Source organism: Halichoerus grypus, chromosome 1, assembly GCF_964656455.1.
Source record: "Halichoerus grypus chromosome 1, mHalGry1.hap1.1, whole genome shotgun sequence".
In the NCBI taxonomy this organism is placed as follows: domain Eukaryota; kingdom Metazoa; phylum Chordata; class Mammalia; order Carnivora; family Phocidae; genus Halichoerus; species Halichoerus grypus.
Window position 1 is genome coordinate 143284439 of NC_135712.1, and position 20548 is coordinate 143304986.

At 34.1% G+C, this 20548-nt stretch overlaps 1 protein-coding gene and 1 non-coding gene across 3 annotated transcripts in view; one reads left to right on the forward strand and one right to left on the reverse strand.

The window, feature by feature from the left end:
- Positions 1-20004, forward strand: part of STT3B (STT3 oligosaccharyltransferase complex catalytic subunit B) — a 100055-nt gene extending 80051 nt beyond the window's left edge. Inside the window, exons 7-16 of one of the 2 annotated variants that reach the window (XM_036075056.2) lie at positions 1401-1547; positions 2468-2516; positions 3900-4054; positions 6033-6244; positions 7931-8118; positions 8707-8878; positions 9745-9918; positions 12724-12837; positions 15099-15311; positions 18378-20004. In XM_036075056.2, the coding sequence (XP_035930949.1) occupies positions 1401-1547; positions 2468-2516; positions 3900-4054; positions 6033-6244; positions 7931-8118; positions 8707-8878; positions 9745-9918; positions 12724-12837; positions 15099-15311; positions 18378-18458 (1505 nt within the window). In that variant the 3' untranslated portion in view covers positions 18459-20004. The remainder of the gene's footprint in view (positions 1-1400; positions 1548-2467; positions 2517-3899; positions 4055-6032; positions 6245-7930; positions 8119-8706; positions 8879-9744; positions 9919-12723; positions 12838-15098; positions 15312-18377) is intronic. The other variant, XM_078072732.1, reaches the window with a different exon arrangement.
- Positions 7083-7181, reverse strand: LOC118524768 (U6 spliceosomal RNA). The gene has a single exon (XR_004911829.1). It is a non-coding gene; the product is annotated as a U6 spliceosomal RNA (small nuclear RNA).
- Positions 20005-20548: the final 544 nt, after the last annotated feature.

The window sequence follows — 20548 nt, forward strand, 5'->3', positions numbered from 1 at the left end:
ATACTGTGTTCCCAAATGTGCCTATTTTCCCAGCACTGTTGTTTTGAAAAGGGAAAATATTCCTTTTTGCACAATCCATGTTATTTGCAAATACTAAATAACATATGCTTGGTTTAAACAAATATTAAACAGTGTATCTACACTGAGTGTACTGCATTTCAGCAAATTTAGATGGAACATTTTATTTTTATGTCCCTTACATCTCCCTAAAATATTTTATCTACTAACTGAAATTAATGACTTTTATATTGATTATGAAGTAATATAATTCCTTTCCATATGAGCAGACTACTTTGCCATTATTAATCTAGGTCACAATTAACAAGATAATGGGAGACCTTTGAATAAAACTTTAACAGAGATTCTTAACACAAGGTCCATGACACCCACAGACTTCCTGTGGGTAGTTATTTGCAACATTTTATAAATTATCAGTATATTTAATATCTGATATGATATTCCATAGCTTTTATGAGATTCTAAGTTAGAATCTTGAACTCCAGCCCCAAAAAAGTTAAGAACCCACACCTTACTGTTACATAGCACTTTATGAATACTTTTACTTACATTTCTAATTTGATATTATAAAATTACCGGGTAATTTTATATGTAAGAAATGTATATCCAGTTTTGAGTATATAATCCTTTATAGCAATGTGTGTAAAGATACACAATCACCTGACTTTTTCTGTTTTATGGGTTATTATATTTCCTAAAATCTAAATCTATGATTATACTTAACTTTTAATCATTCTAAAATGGTTAAAATTCTAAAATTCTGAAAAATAAATTTTTTAAAAGAAAAATCAATATGCCATATGGGTTTAGGATTCTCTCATGTCTTTTAGTTTTACACCTAGTGCTTTTGTATTATGTTTTGTATATTTTAACAATTAAATACTTTTTGCTCTTACTGCTCTAATTTTATCTTAGCACTCACCCTTATATTCAGTAATTTAGAATCTTATATAAGTGTGTAACTAAGGTCACATCCTATCACTCAATCATAAAGAGTAACTATCAGGATTCTCCTGGTCCAAGTCATTTGTATCCTTCAGTAAATCTAAGGACTCTTTTTGTAATGACAATTCTATTTTTTTTACCCCTAGAAAACCTGTCACTAAAATATGGGACAAGGGAGGAATTTAATGGATTAATAGGCTCTAGTTATGGAAATGAGATTTTTCGTATCTGGTCCATATATAGGGATTCTGATCATTTTTAAAATGTAAAACAATTTTTTAAGTGTTTTTGACAAAGGAAATGTTGGTTAGATGAAATGACTAGGCTTTGATATGTATGATACAGGGTATTTTTAAGAAGCTCTTCAAATTAACCTTTTTAAGTATCTTTGGAAAAGTGCTTTGTTGATTATTTATATCACCCTTTTCTTTAATTAGGTGTCTTTGCATTGCTGCAAGCTTACGCTTTCTTGCAGTATCTGAGAGACCGATTAACAAAACAAGAGTTCCAGACCCTTTTCTTTTTGGGTGTATCACTAGCTGCAGGTGCTGTGTTCCTTAGTGTCATCTATTTGACTTATACAGGTAGGTGTCATCACCTGTAGACTGTGAATCTTGTCTTTAGATTATTCAAAAAGGTAATTATTTTACAAATTTTGTACATTTTCTATTTATCCTGGTTAGGTTAAATACTGTGGTGGTAGTCTTTACGAACAATATGAAAATAATAGTCAAAGGTTCTAAAATCTGAATAGCACTACAAATTGTAATTTTTTTTTTTAAACTGTATCTTAACTTTAATGCTTCAGTCCCAGATAAATACACTTTCAAGCATCCTTCTCTTGATAGATAAATAGCCCCAAAGTACTTAAATTCAGAGTTTCCAGTGTTACCTACTGTAAGCTTGCCCTTACTCTGTGTGCATACACTCTTTCTCTTTCCAACTTTTAAACACTCAACCAAATCAGTTTCCATCTGTGTCTAGATTCCAAGTGACTTTCTAATCCTGAACTTCAATAGTCCCTAGAAACAAATCAGATTCTCTCTAAAGGCATTCCATCTGTCAAATTAATGTACTTGCCTAGCTCAAAATCAAGAAGGATTAATTGACAAGAGTGAAGGCAAGAATGTTTAAAATCATCTTTGCACTTCATCTAAATTTGGATTAGATAATTTAGACATCTTCCCCCTTTTTAAATTATCAAATGCTATCTTAATGTCTTAGCTTTATTTTACTAGTCAACTAGAAGTTTAAAGGAGAATGGGAAAACTTTCTATAATTTTATCTATCAACTTGTATTTCTCTGGAAATGTGATCTCCATGGATATTTGTTTTTATATAATTACTACCCTTATTTTATCTGACTGCCAGCTATATGAAATATGTTGTCACCTACAAAAGAAAACTGAAATTCTTTTAGTATTAATTTACATTAGTCCATAACAATCAGTTAACATAAACAATAAAAAGGCAGATTGATTTCCTCTACATTTTTCCTTCCAAGGTTACATTGCACCATGGAGTGGCAGGTTTTACTCATTGTGGGACACTGGGTAAGTGCAGATAAGTTATTTGCCCTAATATTATTTTAAAATACCTTTTTCCTCTGTTGCTGTATTTCAGTATCTCTGTCAGTACTTGGGCAACATTTCTGACATACCTAGCATATGCTAGTTTAATAAATTTTGAATCATCCCTTGGAATTTATCTTTGTTTAAAACTCCTGTTTCTTAGAATGCACCTTTAGTATGATATATATAAGTCATACATTTCTGTTCTACATGTTCAACTCCTTATTTTAGTTTTGTTTGTCAAAACATTGCAGGTAACATTTGTGCCCTTTTAATAATTGATTTTTGCTTTTAACCATTCAGTTTCCATCTTAAGTAATACTTAATTTTTAATTCTTAAGGTGCTATGTTATAAACCCATATGCTGTAGTTATGAGGAAAAAATTTAACTTTTTCCCTAATAACACATTAAGTTCTTGATATTTTTAATCTATCAAATACACTAGAGGATATTTTTGCATTTTTAAAGAGTGCTATTATAAAATGAATTAATAAAAAATTTTGGTTTTAAATTAGTCAACCAGTTCAGTAAAACTTTTTGTGTCTAAAATCTTTTCCTAAGGATAAGAATATAATCTGTTGATGATAGTTTATCTCTCTTCCCACTCTTTGTCTTCTTTATTACTCCCTATGTGGCCCAGTAAACCTGCCAATAAACAACTTCTTGATTGGGCCTGCTTGACACAATACCAAAAGGGCTCATGCCCAGGTCTAATTAAAGGCATAAGTAAATTATGTATAAATGACAAGCTAACATTTAGACACCTATTTCAAGAGATCAGCCTGTGGATCACGAAAAAGTTTGAGGGAGAACCCTGGTTGTAGACAGTTATTCTGATGAGGTTAAATTACTAGGTCAAATTTTTATAAGTCATTCTTATTTAATTGACTATTTTGGAATCTCAGGGCATTTCAGGAGCAATTTGTCCTGTCCTTTCAGTTTCCCTCCCCTGCCTTTGTGCCATCTTGTTAGGAAAGGTATTGTGGCAATATGGTATTTTACAGGATAAGGTATTTCTGCTAGTAATAAGTCTAAAAGATGTGAAACTTGTTGATAACAAACATAGGAGCTAAGCAAAACTGCAGAAAATTTGTATTTGAACAAAGATTTTTGTATTAAAAGTCAGAGCCAACACTTTTATAACTGGCTTTAGATAAGTCTTCCAATTTTAGGAGTGGCATATTGGTTTTTAGTTTACCAGTGTAGACCAGATTTATTTCCATTTGTAGGTTACATTGGAATATACTTTCAAGCAAGAAGGGATGGGGGATAGGAACCATATTTATAGTCAAAGGAAATTTCTTCATCTAAAAGAAACTCCTGTTTTATTTAATTTTAAACAATATTAACTTTTTAAATGCCAGGTATGCAAAAATACACATTCCAATTATTGCATCAGTGTCTGAACATCAACCTACGACTTGGGTATCTTTCTTCTTTGATCTACATATTCTTGTGTGTACCTTCCCAGCAGGCCTATGGTTCTGCATTAAAAATATCAACGATGAAAGAGTATTTGGTAAGAGATTTTTAATAAATACTTTGATTTGGAACAATTATTTATTTTCTTTACTGAGGTTATCACTTTAAAGTTTTATTTTTGCTTGAGTCTATGCATATTCAAGATAAATTTCCTCTCTCATTTTGCGTGTTTAGTGAAGAAAAATTCAGTTAATTTGCATTATATTTACTCATATTAAAATGTTTTAAATTAATTTAGAACAGTTATATAAAATTTTCATTCAATTGAGTATGTTTTCTGAGAGATGAATGTTACTATAGTCTGTGGCTGAGAATTGGAAATTATAACTTTGTTGACAATATAGTCTATTTTCTGAATTAGATCTGGTTAAGTAGGAGGAAGTTCACAGCCTCATCCATTGTCCATATTTCAGTGTAAAGTCATTTTGTAATGGAGTAGGAATCACCTTTAAGTTAACATCCTCTTCACTGATAGATTTGTGTTTATTTCAAACTAACAAGGTGGTATTTTCAAACTATTTTAAAGCCAAGTGTTTAAGATTTGACATTCAAGATATAAGTAGACAAAATAAGCAGATACTAAAGACCTTTACTTGATTAAGTCATCACAAGAAGTATGTGTTAAAACCTGAAACTTTAAAAAAGATTTGTAACATGCACACTTGAACTTGTGCAAGTATGATGTATGAACCATGAGTGACACTCAAGTTACTATTCTAGAGTAAAGTCGGGAGAGAAAAATAGCACCTGCATGAGTTATAACCGAGGATAACATTCATTTTTGTCCTGTTTATATAGATTAGTGACTTTGGATAAGGTCTTGTTAATATTCTTTCATTCAGAAGAATGATAGAATTAGCTTAAACATTTTGCCCACCTCATTAGTCAGCACTCCCAATCCCAGGTATATACCCAAGAGAAATAAGTGTGTATGTCCAACAAAGGACATGTTTAAGAATGTACATAGCAAATTTATCCATAATAGCCCCTAATTAGAAACCTTCCAAAGGTTATCAGCAGTAGAACAGACAAATAAATTCTGATGTATTTGTACAATGTAATGTAACACAGCATTTAATAAAAGAATAGCATGGGTAAATAAAAGAAGCCAGTACAAAAGAGAACATTTTTATATAATTTCATTTTAAGAAGTTCAAGAATAAAGAAAACCGAATTAATGCTTTAGAAGTTCAAATAATAGTGATTACCTTTTTTGATAGGAGGGAGGGCAGCTATTAACTGGGAAGAAGCATGAGGGTTCCTTCTGAGGGAGATATACAAATGTTCTATATTTTGATATGGGTAGTAATTACATAGGTGTGCACATATGTAAAAATTCATTGAGCTGTACACTTAAGAATATGATATAATAAATCTGTGGTCAGAAAAAAATTTAGTTGCAAAAGAGCTCTGATGACCACTGACTTTCGAAAGTCATAGAGCCTTTAGCCAGAATTGGTGGAGCCTTTCCCTTGGTTAGCACATTATCTAGAAGGCTTTGACTGTTAAAAATTACTTTCAAAAATTTAAGTCTCTTGGCAGTAACTTTACAAGTTCCTCCTTTGGTTAATAAATTATATTCTTTTCATCCCATTCCTACTTTAAAGCAGGCTTTATGCCAGATATTTGCATTGGCTTTTCATAGACTGTTTGATTCTGTAAACTTACTGTGCCTAATAATACAATTCACCAAGTATGTTTTTGTCTATTAGCTATGGATTTTCTAATGTGTGATGCTATTGACAAGTACTAAATTGTCATCTTTCCCATGATAATTAAATGTGAATCATGATATATTAACCTAAAACTGTTGATATGTAGTGTTCAGTCAACTGCCTTATAATTTCTAAATATGACTCTTAAATCAGTTGGTCTGTATTATCAATTTAAAAACAATTAGCTCTTTATGGATGTGTGTCTCTTTTTTAGCTTTGGTTTATAATGTAGTATTAAATACTGAATTCAGTTTTCTGTGGACATTTTCTGAAGTGTTACAAGCGAACTTGTCTTTGCAGTTGCTCTGTATGCAATCAGTGCTGTCTATTTTGCTGGAGTGATGGTGCGGCTGATGTTGACTCTGACTCCGGTCGTCTGTATGCTGTCTGCAATTGCCTTCTCGAATGTTTTTGAGCACTATTTGGGAGATGACATGAAAAGGGAAAACCCACCTGTGGAAGACAGCAGTGATGAGGATGATAAAAGAAACCCAGGAAATTTGTATGATAAGGTGGGCATCTAAGGCCTTTAAAAATTTTATGTGCTTTATTTTTCTACCATGGTAAGAACTATACATATTAAGAAAAATGATTAAACAAGGAGTTAGACAACCTGTGACATTTCTAGTTGGTCTCTACTATTTGCCTCAACATTTGGGCCCTGTTTGGTCTTTTGGTCTTTTAGCTTAGAATAAGAAAATACAGTGTAATCAGAGAAGAAATTCTCTTTTTTTGTTGGTCAGGTTTTATCTGAAACCCCTCCACTTTTGAGAGTTAAAAACCTCGTGCTCTACTTAATTACACAAAATTTAGCACACTCTAAACCCTTCTGAAACGATGTGTACAAGCATTAATCCTTTAGGTCCGTATTTTAAACTTTTTAAATATTTGGTTGATTGAAAAGTAAAGGGAATAAAGTGCGTTTAAAGAAAAAAAAAGCTTCTTGCGCACCTGGGTGACTCAGCTGATTAAGTGTCTGACTCTTGATTTTGGCTTAGGTCATGAGATTGAGCCCTCCATCAGTCTCCACACTAGGCATGAAGCCTGCTTAAGATTCTCTCTCCCTCTAGCCCCCACCCCACCCCACCCCACCCCACCCCCCAGCTGGCATGAGTGTGTATACATACTCTCTGTCTTGCTCTCTTAAAAAAAAAAAAAAAGCCTCTAGTTTGTTAGTAACAGGTGGCTGTCTGGTATAATGTAATTTACTTTTAGCCTCTCACATAACACAGCAGGATTATATTTGGTGCTGGTATAGAAAAGACTTGTAAGAGCACTTGTCTTGGATGACCTTTTTTTTATCCCATGTTATTTATTTTCATGAGCGGGGCAAAAAAGAACCTTTTATGAAAAAATACGGAATGTTTCTGAATTTGCGTGTCATCCTTGTGCAGGGGCCATGTTAAACTTCACTATTTGAATATTCACTAGGTTTTTAAATACCAATAAGCAATGAGACTTCCCATTATAAGTACTAACTTTGAAGTTCTTCTTTTCCTTTTTATAGGTCCAATAGAATTCATGCAGATTTGTGTTAATAAAGCACATTGTTGCTTTTGTGGTTGTTATGTTTTGTGGTTTTTTTAAAACTAGCCTTGCAATTTAGAACCTGTGACTCAGTTTTTGGTGGGATTTTCTTGTTGTTTTCAAAAATGTAATCTTAACAAGATTGTAATCTTAACAAAATAACAAACCTGTTATTTTGAGGCTTTGGTAATTAGAAGATTATGATAATGCAGGTTTTCCCTATACTAAAGTCCTGCAATCTGAATTATAGGTGGACATTGCCATTTTCAGGATAATAAATTCAGATTTTATAAGAAAAGGTTGCCAGAACGAGGCCAAATATTTAGAGATAACCAAAGTTATCTCCTTTGTCTTTGTTTTGTTTTCTCCCTTTGTATTTAAGTAAAACATAAGGGCACCTGGGTTCAAAAGTTTCATACTAGAAGTATTTTGCTTTGTGATCAGCTCCTGAATTGGGTATAGTCCCAGAAATCCTTCTCATTCACATTTGACTTTAAAATCTACCTTGATAACTTTTAGAAAACATACCACCCACACAAGAATACCTGATGGTTATACATTTTCCTTCTCAAAGAATTAAATTGATTTAACATTCTCCCAACATTTTCCCTGAATGTCTTAATGACACAAGTGAAATAATTGATTTGTTTAACCAATTTTTCTATTTTCAGGCAGGTAAAGTGAGGAAACATGTAACTGAACAGGAAAAAACTGAAGAAGGATTAGGTCCTAATATAAAAAGTATTGTCACCATGTTGATGCTGATGCTACTGATGATGTTTGCAGTCCACTGTACCTGGGTCACAAGCAACGCCTACTCCAGTCCAAGTGTGGTCCTGGCCTCTTACAATCATGATGGGTAAGAAAGTAACTTGGCGGGGCACCTGGGTGGCTCAGTCGGTTAAGTGTCTGCCTTCGGCTCGGGTCATGATCCCGGTGTCCTGGGATGGAGCCTACCATCGCGTTGGGCTCCCTGCTCAGCAAGCAGGGAGTCTGCTTCTCCCTCTCCCTTTGCCCCTCCCCCTGCTTGTGCTCTCTCACTCTCTTCTCTCTCTCAAGTAAATAAAGTAAAATAAAAAGAAAGCAACTTGGCTATAAAAGGATTTTTTTACCTACCCTTTTTTTCTGTCTCAAAAGATAGAATTCAAAGATAGAATGATGTTTGTGAGGCTCTGCATTTGAATCCACCATGTTTTTCTTTTACCTCCCTACGGACACTTCCACCCCAGAACTACTAAACCAGAATCTGCTTTTTTTCAAGATGGCCAGGTGATTTGTGTGCATATTACAGTTTAAAAAGCACTAGTCTAGGTCTTCATGGATTTTTCCCCCCTGTTGTTGGGGCTTTTAAAATGTGAAATTACCTAATGGCTTAGCCCCTCAAGATTTTAAGTGACCCTCTTCACATTTAAGATCTTATTTAAAAGAATATTGTGATTCTTTTCAGCACCAGGAATATCTTAGATGATTTTAGAGAAGCTTACTTTTGGCTAAGGCAAAATACAGATGAACATGCCCGAGTGATGTCTTGGTGGGATTATGGCTATCAGATAGCTGGAATGGCTAACAGAACTACTTTGGTGGATAATAACACCTGGAATAACAGCCACATAGCACTGGTAAGCATTTGATAAACAAAAGATTAAAAACTACAAATCTTTATTTACTACTTAGCAATCAGGCTTCACTTTGTGTTTGAGTAGGGAAAATGTGGGTAAAAGTATTCTTTGCTTGCTGAATTCTCAAAATAATATTTCACACATTTATTCAATAAAGTGAATTCAAGGTATGCTAATATACTTTGTTTTTAAGAATGGTGTCTACTTATTTAAATATTCAGAATTGTAGGCTGATTTCTGGCATATCACATGATAAACTTAGCTCACTGGAGAATTAGGTAAAATCTGGAACTTTTAAGTATTATTTAACTTTTATTTTCCATTTTTAAAATTAAAATTATTTGCAAGTATATAAAGCCAAATGTACTGCATTTTTATGGGCATGTAAATTACGTTCACTCTATTAAATAAGTAATTTGCATAAATTAAGGTAATCACCTCTCTGTTCTTTAAAGATTTTAAATAGATAATGGATGTTAAGCAAATGAGTTCTATTTGTATTAGCATTGTAGCTAATCATCTGGTAGACAGAGAAGAAGAAAATATTTGCGTCAGCTAGATTGCTGGTCATCCCTGGCCTTGAGGTTATGAGAAATTGTATTTTTTTATATTAAAATACTAATTTCATGAAGCTTTAATTAATATTAGAACATGTATTCAGATGTTGACATTCCTGCTATAATTGGTTATAGTAAGTGAGGTGCTTATAGATCTTGGTAAATTTGTTGAATTCATAGCAGATCATCTCTTTAGAAAGAATTCCATGTAAATAAACTCTTGAGGTGCATCCTGTCCAATGTACATTCATTTTTATTTTTAGTGTACTGTGGGACTAAGTACACACATTGTCATTTTTTATTCTATAGGTGGGAAAAGCTATGTCTTCAAATGAATCAGCAGCCTATAAAATCATGAGGAGTCTGGATGTAGATTATGTTTTGGTTATTTTTGGAGGAGTTATTGGCTATTCTGGTGATGACATCAACAAGTTTCTCTGGATGGTTAGGATAGCTGAAGGGGAACATCCAAAAGACATTCGGGTAAGAAACTAGATCATTCTACATGTGTGAGAGACAGCTGTCAGTGTCCAAGTAATTTTCTTATCTTGCTGATTGTATTGTATTTGTTTTTATCATCTTATCCCCTAAATTAGTCCCTTACTCTGACTTTACTATTTTTTGAAATAGTAAAGCATTGAGCATTTTTCCAGGTTTAAAACTTTTGAAATTCATTGATACGACTGTTCTTCCCTATGAAACTGTCCCCTCTCAAGACTCTTGCTTTTTACTCCTTTATAGCCTCTCAGTTCTGCCCTTTCTTTCCATTTACATTGCTTCCACTGTGATACTAACCCTAATGATTATAAACCTGAAATGGGACAGTAACCTTGAGATTGCTCTCTTTGCCTTAATCTTGTTTCCTGTCCCTATCTAACATGACATTGATCATATCATTGTCCAACTTAAAAGCCTCAGTAGATTAATAGTCTTGAAATCAGAGAGATAGGAGTTAGAACTAAAACCCTGCCACTGTCAGCTTGGTGCTATGGGCAGCTTATTTTTGGCCAGGCAGCATTACATGTTTGAAGCACTAGGTCGCATTCTTGGTTCTGGTGTTATAATGGTGACTAAGGTAGCATAAGATTGTCACTAATGGGGAGGTCAGGAATAATTAATTTGTGGTGCTGTTATGAAAATTTGTAGGGATGTAGATGAAGCTCAGCCTAGGGGTTGGTATGAAATAATCTCTGTAATGAAACAATGGTATGAAATCCAAACTCCTTCACTTGGAATGTAAACCCCTTAATACTACTTTCCTTTCCTTTGCTGGCCTCTTGTCTATCAACTTTTTTCCATCCGTCAATCTACTCTAGCCTGTGAAATTTGCCTTGTGGTTTCTTTCTTTGACTTATGTGATACCTGTGTTTATATACTCTCCTCTTTCTTGGAATACTTTCCCTACCACAGATTGGAATTTCCACTCTCCAGAAGCCCTTCTCTGGTGCATCTGTGTGTTTATCATCAAATCACATGTAGCCTGTTTTGTTAATAGATTCTAAGGTATCTCTCCCTCTCAGTTGTGAGCTCATAGAGGATGGGCACCCAGCATTGTGGTTACATGATGAAGGGACAAAAGATGAGAGTAAGATTACCACTGATCCAGAATAAAAGAAACTTTTGGGAAAATGTATGTATGTGTGTCATGTGACAGGGATGAAGTAAAGCTCCCAACTTTCTGTTCAAATGTAAATGGTGTGATATTTTCCCTTAACTCTTATTTTAAAACACTACTTCATTGTATTAATCTTAATTTTTCCAGTATGTGATTTTCATTTATTTGCTTTAGCAGTGTTAAAATTGTGACATATGATAGATCCAGTTACCATGCTTTCAAACTGGGTATTTTTGAACTTTGAGAATAGATAATACATTCACATGGTTCAAAAAATAAAATATAGGGGCGCCTGGGTGGGTCAGTCAATTAAGTGTCCCTGTCTCAAAGTCCTGGGAGTCTGCTTCTCCCTCTCCCCCTACCCCCAACTCGTGCTCTCTCTCTCTCTCTCTCTCTATCTTAAATAAATAAATAAAATGTTATTTTTTTTTTAAGATTTTATTTATTTATTTGAGGGAGAGAGCACGAGTGGCAGGAGGAGTAGAGGAAGAGGGAAAAAGCAGGCTCCCTGCTGAGCAAGGAGCCTGACAATGCAGGGCTCAATCCCAGGACCCCAGGACCATGACCTGAACCACCCAGGCACCCCATAAAATCTTTAAAAATAAATAAAATATAAAGAGATATACAATAAAAATTTATCCCCTCCCCCAGGAAAAGGAAAAAAAAGTCCCATGTTTTATTTTCTTATGATTCTTATCCAAGCAGGTAACTAGTAGCGAAGTATACACTTTGTTTTTGCTTTCTTCACTTTGCAATATATCTTGGAGATCTTCCCATATTAGAATATGTGGAGAGCCTTCTTCATTCCTTTATTGCACATCTGCACCTAAAGGAATGGTATTATCCTCACCCACCACCATTCAAGGAGCCATCCTGAGGTCCCCTTCTCTGTCAGATTGCCTCTCCAAGTGGTTGCTCGGTAGTGTGTGTGCACCACGATTTATTTAACCTTTCCCTCTTGATGGATACTTAGGTTATTTCCAGGTTTTTAGCCTTATAAACAGTGGTGTAATAAATAACTTTCTATACTCATTATTTTGTCCATATATAAATATCTCTGTAGGATAAATTCCTAGATGAGAAATTTCTATCTAAAATGCCAGTTGGCCCTCTTAGAGGTTAATTTATAAATTTTATGTAATCCCAATAAAAACTACCACAGTTTTTTAGACATTTCTCCTCCCCAACCAAAGAACTGATTAGAGTTCATAGGGAAAAATAAATAATTTTTAGGAAAACTCTGAAAATGTGTAATGGGGTTGAGGATGGAGCAGTTGGAGAGAGCTAGCCTACCTGGCATTAAACCATGGCATTGGCACCATTCTTTTTAAATAATTGAGATTTTATAACATTGTTTAAAATCTGCCCTCCCTCATCCAACAAAGACTTGTTCTTTTCTTGTGTTTTCTTAGACACTCTTGTTTATTTTTTATAAATGATTTCTAGACTCAGTTTAAAAAAAACACCCATGGTAGTTTTTGCAGGTTTCTTTTAGGGGTCATGTTAAATTTATGAATTAATCTTCTAATACCGTATTTTTTTGAGATAACTAAATAATGGCTTTTTGAAGATACCTCAAGAGCTACTTCTTATGGGGAAATGAGAGGGGGAAACTGGTAGCTTTGAATGTGTTAAATTGAACTGACACAGAAACTTGATTTCTTTTTTTGTAGGAAAGTGACTATTTCACCCCACAAGGAGAATTCCGTGTGGACAAAGCAGGATCCCCCACGTTGTTGAATTGCCTTATGTATAAAATGTCGTACTACAGATTTGGAGAAATGCAGGTTGGTTATATCACTTTTCCTATAATCTTTATTCAAAGGAATATTTTTAAAGTAGTCTTGTTTGCCTCCAGAAAACAGGATAATGAATGTTTTAGTTGTGCTGTAAAGAAAAATATGCTATCTAAAGATTCCACACACCCCCTTAAATTTAGATTTCTGAAACTACTATGTAAAAAGTTAGGGGGGAAATTTTTTTAGAGCAAAGACTTCTTCCCAAAATATTAATTAACACTAGGCTCAAATTCAGCCTTCGCTTGCCATCTTACCTTTTGATCTCATGCTTTTGGAAGACATTTTTCTGTAGGGGAGAGGTCTTCTAGGTAGGAAACCACATGATTGTAAGTAGGCTACTTTGCTGTTTTGTGGGGAAAAGCCTGAAATTAAAGAGTCGAGTTATATAGTCACTTCAGATATTCTATCAGTGTTCTGTTATCACAGCTAGCTGGGACTATCTGGGTAAGAGTTTCCTAGAATATTAGAATGATGTGCGTACAAAAGCTTAAGGGTCCCCAAAATGAGTGAATGTGCAAAGAGGCACTGTGACAAAAAGAAAACAGTGGACTTCCTGCCATAATACCTGGGTTTTAGATCTGGCTCTGTCATGTTACGTAACCCTTGGACAAGTCACATCCTCCCTGGACTCATTTTTTTCCTTGTCTTTATATAATAGGTGCTGGACTGATGACTTGATTTCTGGCGTTCTTTATAGCTCTCTTAGATTATATGACTATAATGCCAAGTTAGACCTTCATGCTAAGATTTCAGTGAAAACTGCCTGATTTCATATTGCTTTCTGGTTGATACTAGAAGGTAGAGGAAAAATTGCTTGTTGAACTTTATGCAGGGGTCAAGGTAATTATTATTCATTCGGAATTACTCTGTAGGTGGCTTTTTTTCTGTTTCTGTTTCTGGTTTTTTTTTTTAAACTACAGTTGGCAACATAATATTACACTAGTTTCAGGTATACAGTGTAGTAATTGGACAAGTTTAGACTTTGTGTTCATTCACAAGTGTAGCTACCATCTGTCACCATACAATGCTATTACAGTACCATTGACTATACTCTGCAGGTGGCTTTAAAAAAATAGACAATAATTTTACTGCAAGATTTAGGGTTTTGTTTGTGTTTTGGTTTTCTTTGAAGGCAACTGTGTGGTCTCTAAATTCATGTAAGAAAGAAGCACTTAAACCATGATAATTAGCTCTCTCAGAAAATGGGTCAAAGATTAGTTTTTCTGGTCATAATGATAGCATCAAAAGACTTTTTCGTTTGTGTGTCCTTTAAATTTATCAACAGTTTCAAGTCACGCTTCTAGCATGCGTTCATTCTGATGTCTTCCCTATTCAAAATAATAAATGTTTAAGACATGAGTACAACTTTTCTTTCGTATAGATATGCAAGAACAAGTTCCGCCCTTATTAGCGTTTGTTTTTGTTTTAAAGTTGAATTTGCTTACACTCTTTGTGAACATAAACTTATTCTGAGAATTTCTTAAAATCTTCTCCCCTTCCCCCATTTTTTCCTTTTTTCATTCCTCATAAATCCTCCCGTGGTTTGGCTTTTCTAACTTCCTTTATAGTTTCCACTTTCTGGATGTAGTATCGCTGCTTACTTGTGCATTTATTTAACAAATAACACTGGGGAGATAAAGCCACACTCTGAATAAGATAAAGTCATCATGCAGCTTACATCCTGGTGGAGGATACAGGTAATTTTAAAAATAAATAAAAAACTTTAGCAGTGAATGCTGTAGAGTAAAAGATGAGGAAACAATGGGGGAGACTTCTCAACCACCAATTTCAAGAAAATATTTCCCTGAATAGATGGTGTTTGGGCTGAGACTAAAAGATAGAAAGGAGCCAGCCCAGCAAAAGAGCTGAATGAAGAACTTTCAGGCTGAGAGAGTAGATAGAGCAAGGCCCTGAAACAGAAAAGAAGTCCCTTCTGTGTGTTTCTCTGTTACCTATAAAAAGGGCTTTGATGGATTTCCTTTGGTTGGCTGTTTTCGGTTTTTTATGCCCGTAGGCTGCTCATGTACTCTAAGGGTTCAGTGAAATTCTAATTCTGCTCTATTTAATTTCTCTCTTCCTCATTTCTTCTTATCTAGTTAGCAACATATGAGAAATGTTACGATATATTGCTCTGATTTTGTTTTCCTAGTTTAAAGGGAGAGTTTCGCTCTGATTATAACATTTACTATCTTCTAATACTGAATGTTTTCCAATACAGTTAACATCTCATACTAATGCCACTTTTGCAGCTGGATTTTCGTACACCCCCAGGTTTTGACCGAACACGTAATGCTGAGATTGGAAACAAGGACATTAAATTCAAACATTTGGAGGAAGCCTTTACATCAGAACACTGGCTTGTGAGGATATATAAAGTGAAAGCACCTGATAACAGGGAGACACTAGACCATAAACCTCGAGTCACCAACATTTTCCCAAAACAGAAGTATTTGTCAAAGAAGGTAGGTGCCAAGGGAAGTCATGTCTATAAAAGGGTAACTCAAAGTTGGTTTGTCTGAAAAACAGTTACTAAAAATTACTAATAAATTTTCATTTGTCTCTCCTGTCTTTGAGGCAGGAAAGAAGGCCCTCAAGCCCTGTCCCTTCCGATATTTGATGGGGTTTGGATGTGTATTGTGGGGTTTTGTTTGTTTGTTTATTTTGTTCTGAGATTAAAGTATACAAAATAAAGAAGATACAGTTTTATACAAAAAAAAAAAATTTCATTTGCCAGATCTGTGTAGACTATAGCTTATATACAAAGTATCAGACTAGCCTATTAGGGCCATTCCTTTCAAACTGAGCACTTGAGATATCCAAGCAGCAGCCTTTTCTGGATAGCATTGTGATTATCAGTGAACCAAGCTGAGATTTTCCAGAGGCATTCTGGCTTTAGTTTGGGTCATTCCCATTAGTAAGACTTACTTGAAAGTAAGATATATCTGTGGCCATCACTTTCCGAACTTTTGTGAAAGTAAAAATGTGATTGTTTGTCATCTTTTGGTCAAAGCAAATTTATATTGCATTTTCATGTTCCATTCTTAGTATGTTGCTACTATATTACTCACTGAGTAAAGGCCAAGTTTGAATTAGTAGAGTCTTGAATTTAAAAAAATCATTTATCTTAAGATAATTATTTTTAAATGTAATTATCATGACAAAGGTTGTAGACGGGAATTATAATGATGAGACTATTCTAGTCCTTTTGTAATAAATATTTAATAAGATATGAAGTATTTTATTGAAGGTCATTATTGCTCACTTAAGCCAAATAGATCTAATCTTTGCTGTAATAGGCTAGTAAAAATGAGTATTTATATAGGTTGCTCTCTATGGGAGATGGGAAATAATGAGCAGTCAAGTAAAATATTAAGGTTGTATTTTAAGGTACTACTCTTATAATACTAATTATTAGACCCATTTCAGTCTTAAGTCTTGAAAAATGCTTAGGTTTACATTGCTTGGATGAGTTTTTTTTAATCATTAATGCAATGGTCTTTCCCTTTGCATTATTTAAAATATACTTAAAATATATTCAAAGTACAGATTATTTCAGTGTGTATTATAAAAGGGCTAAATATGAATTGTATGATATATAAATAGAAACTTTTTAAACTAATACTTTCTGTCAGATATAAAGTGCCATATCTAGACTGATATATTTAAATATGTCAGATGGAGCTGACATGCATGTGTTAGTCATATCAAATTCACTGAACAGTATTTACATCAAATGACAGATCAAATGATCTGGTTTTTCATAGCCATGTGGGTGGAGAAACTGGTGAGTCACATCAGTGCAGAAGTCAAAACAAATGCTGCTAGTCTCAAGGCACTTACTCCTGAGACATCTAAGCCCAGTTAAAGTCTACCCTTTCTGAGAAACAAAGCCACTGAACTTGCTGTCTAACTGATGATAGTGAATTTTTTTTTTTTTTTTTACAGTCCTCCAATAGTGAATTTTCTTACTCTGAGCTCTTTTGTCTTCCCATCATTTCTCTAAAATCAGTAAATGAATGGATAAATAAAAATTAGTGTGCCTTGTATGCCCAAAACATACATTCTAGTAGCCAACAACATGGATTTTGAATTTCAGGTTTCCATGTCTTTATATTCTGTTTTATACTAGCACTAGAGGAATATTTGCTTTCCTCTCCCCACCCCAGTTTTTACTTTTGGGGCTGTATAGTCATTTGAGGACTTATTCCTGCTACTACAAAGCTGACAAGGCTGAGGCACTAGGAATTGTTATGTAGTCCAGGGCTGGATAAAAAGACTTTTTGGCATGGGTCACTGAGGTCTAGTTACATACTTACATAGACCGGGGGCATTTTACAAGGTCTTATAGAAAAGGTTTCATGTTAGAAACCTTTAGGTGATGATGATAAGGAAACTAACACTTTGACCTGGTTTGAATCTTTTTAAATTGTGCCCTCTGAAATTTTTTACTTTTTTGCCTTTATAAATTAATAATAAAGTAACATAAATTATGGACAAGTTAGCAGAAGCTAATTTTTATAACCTTAGGAAGGACTGCATTTTGCATTTTATTCTTGTGCCTGTTAGAAAAAAGTTATAAATTGTTTTAAACTGACGACATATAAATTACATGATCTAGCATTTACCCTGAATTTCTGAAACCACCTGCAAGAGTTTTTAAGTATTTAAAAGTCTTCAGCCTCTTCTAAGTGCTTTAAATTATTTGTTTGCAAAAAGTATTTGCTCTTCTCAGTATCTGTGGCTGTCAGAGTGGTAGACACGTGGTCTGTCTGATTTGTCTTCAAAGAGTCTAACGTAGCAAATATTTTTGCAGTAAGTTCTAACACCATTTGTAGTGATTTGTTTCTTACACCAGAAAACATCTGTTGAACTATTTTAGTGGGATCCTGAAGTGTTTAGAAAAATGTTATTTTTTAAAGATCTATGAAACTCAGTGTTACAGCTTTTCTTTTCTTGGTGTTTGGTTTTTAAGTTATTTTTCTACCTAAATTGGGAGAATATGCCAACTAATTTTATTTCTTTCATTTTTGTAGATGGTTATAATCATCCTCATCATACACATAATGAAAGTTCCTAAGTTAATTTGTATTTCTGATACACATACACAGCTAATTCTTGGAGGTCAAACCAGGAGCCGTATTAACATTTCCTGATTCCTTAGTCTAGTGTCATATTCTATCGTGCTTGGAAATATGAGTAATAATTACAGCTAAGCATTTAGTGGTTGAGAGGGGAGGAAGAGTTCATTTACCTGATGGTAAGGAATATATGATATGCATTTGAGGCATGCTGTGGTAGTGCTTTCATCTTAAAGCTAGGGACCTAGTCCAGTTTACCTTGGATCTCTCAGCATACTTCACATAGAACTATTATTGGTGCTCATTGACTGTTCAAGCAATCCAGTCACAGGACAAACTAAGGGTTTTATTAAGGCAGTCTTCATCACAATGCTATAAATCATGTGTGTATATATTTTTTAATCTGTGGGAAACCTACACTAATATCATCTGTTCTGTTTTCTTTTTTAGACTACAAAAAGGAAGCGTGGCTACATTAAAAATAAGCTAGTTGTTAAGAAGGGCAAGAAAATATCTAAGAAGACTGTTTAAATACACTGTTCTGGTTCCTAACTTGAAGCGCAGTTGTCCTTGTGAGAACCGGTCTTTGCCTTTAGCTCATGTCATGTTTCACAACAGAGGGTACAGAACCATCACTGGTCCAGATTAATGTACAAAATTTTCTGGCAATGTCTGATTTAAAAAATAAAATTGGCTTATTGAGAACAGCTATTTTCTATTTGTAGTGTGAAGCAAGACAGAGCACTGCTGTAAATGTCTAACAGCAGATTTTTTTTATTGGTACATATTATCCTTCAAATCTGAGAATTTGGACTAATTGCACCAAAGAACCCTCTAATTTGGTCCCTGGCACATGCATACTTGTCAATGTTTTTATTTTTTACAAGACCTACATTTTATTTGAATTACCCAAATAGCAATATGTAAAATACAAATGACAAAATGTGATGTGAGTTTCTTGAACCAGTAAACTAGTACAGGTCTGAAAAAGAGATATTAGAAAAATAATTATACTTCCTTGAACTATATTTATTTTCATGTTTCTCCAGTGCAAAGATTGTTTCATCAAATGTACATTTTCTGTTGCTTACTGTTTGCTCTGTCAAAGAAGAAGCTGCTGTTTCAAAGATGGACCTCTGAGTAACTAATTGATGCAAATAGTCTTTTATGTTGACACATTGCTGCTGTTAGCAGTTGTTTTCACCAGGTACTTAACAGAGCAGATCTCATGCATTGTTCATTCAAGGGCTAAATTTATATCCTTTGGAAGGCATGGCAACTGCACAGAATGTTGCTTACCAGGATGGGGTTTGGTATCACTGAGATTAGCACTATGTTTACATGCAAAAGATTAAGGAAAAAACCCTTAAAGTGGACAGGTATCCAAAGTTCATTTTCTGTGACTCTTCAAAATGACAAAGGATTTGTAAACTTTGCCTGGATTTCTTTCATTTTATAATAGTTTCATCCATCACAATGATTTTATCCTCTGCTCCATTTATTTTTTTAATCCCTGAAGCATTTGATGAAACACTCTTTAATGCTATATGCATTTTCTTACTTTTATTAAAAATGTGACAGTTGTCAAAAAATGCACTAAAATATAAATGGAGATTGAACATGTTCATTTTCCAGCTTATAGGCAACTTTATATAGACTTGAAAATTTTCTCCAGTTGTTTAGTAAAAGTGAAAGAGAAAGGGTTTTTCCTGCCACAGGATATAACTTTTTTTTATATAAACAAGCATAACTTACCACTGCTTTTGGTGGAAAAGTACAGAATAGTATGTACCTTTTATGAAGAAAAGTGTAATTTACAATATTCAGTGAGAATGTTACTGCTGATTTTCTTTTCCAAAGTGTAGAATATTCTTTGATTTATAGAATTCATTTTTGACCCAGATGATGGTTCTTTTACAGACCAATAAAATGGCTGAACATTTTCACAAATAAAGTGTAACTAAATCTGGATTTCTGATACCTTGTCATTTGGGGGATTTTATTTTACTTTATTGCTTTAAAATTCAATGCAGAGAAGTTGTTGACTGTAGGGGAAATAAAGTTAATTCAAATTTTGTGTTAAGTGTTGTCTTTCATAAAAATTTCATTTTTGAAAGGAGTTACAGAGTACTGAACACATAATTCCTTCCTTGTTCACTTTTACAAAGATTTTAGAGAATATGTGTACAGTAGTCCTACCCCCTTGCTTGTGGTTTGGCTTTCCTCAGTTTCAGTTTCCCGCAGTCAACCGTGATCCAGAAGCAAATGATCCTCCTTATGATGCATCTTCAGAAGGTCAGTAGTAGCCTAACTCACATCACAATGCCTACATCATTCACCCCACATCATCTCATCACGTAGATATTTTATCTCACATCATCACGAGAAGGGTGAGTACAATACAATAAGATCTTTTAAGAAAGAGACCACATTCACACTAACTTTTATTACAGTAGATTTTTGTCATTCTATTTTGTTAATCATTGTGCCTAATTTATAAATTAAACTTTATTATAGGTATTATGTGTAGGAAAATACAGAATGAATGTATAGGGTTGGGTACTGTCCACATGCTTAGGCATCCACTGGAGGTCTTAGAACATGTCCCCCTCAGATAATGG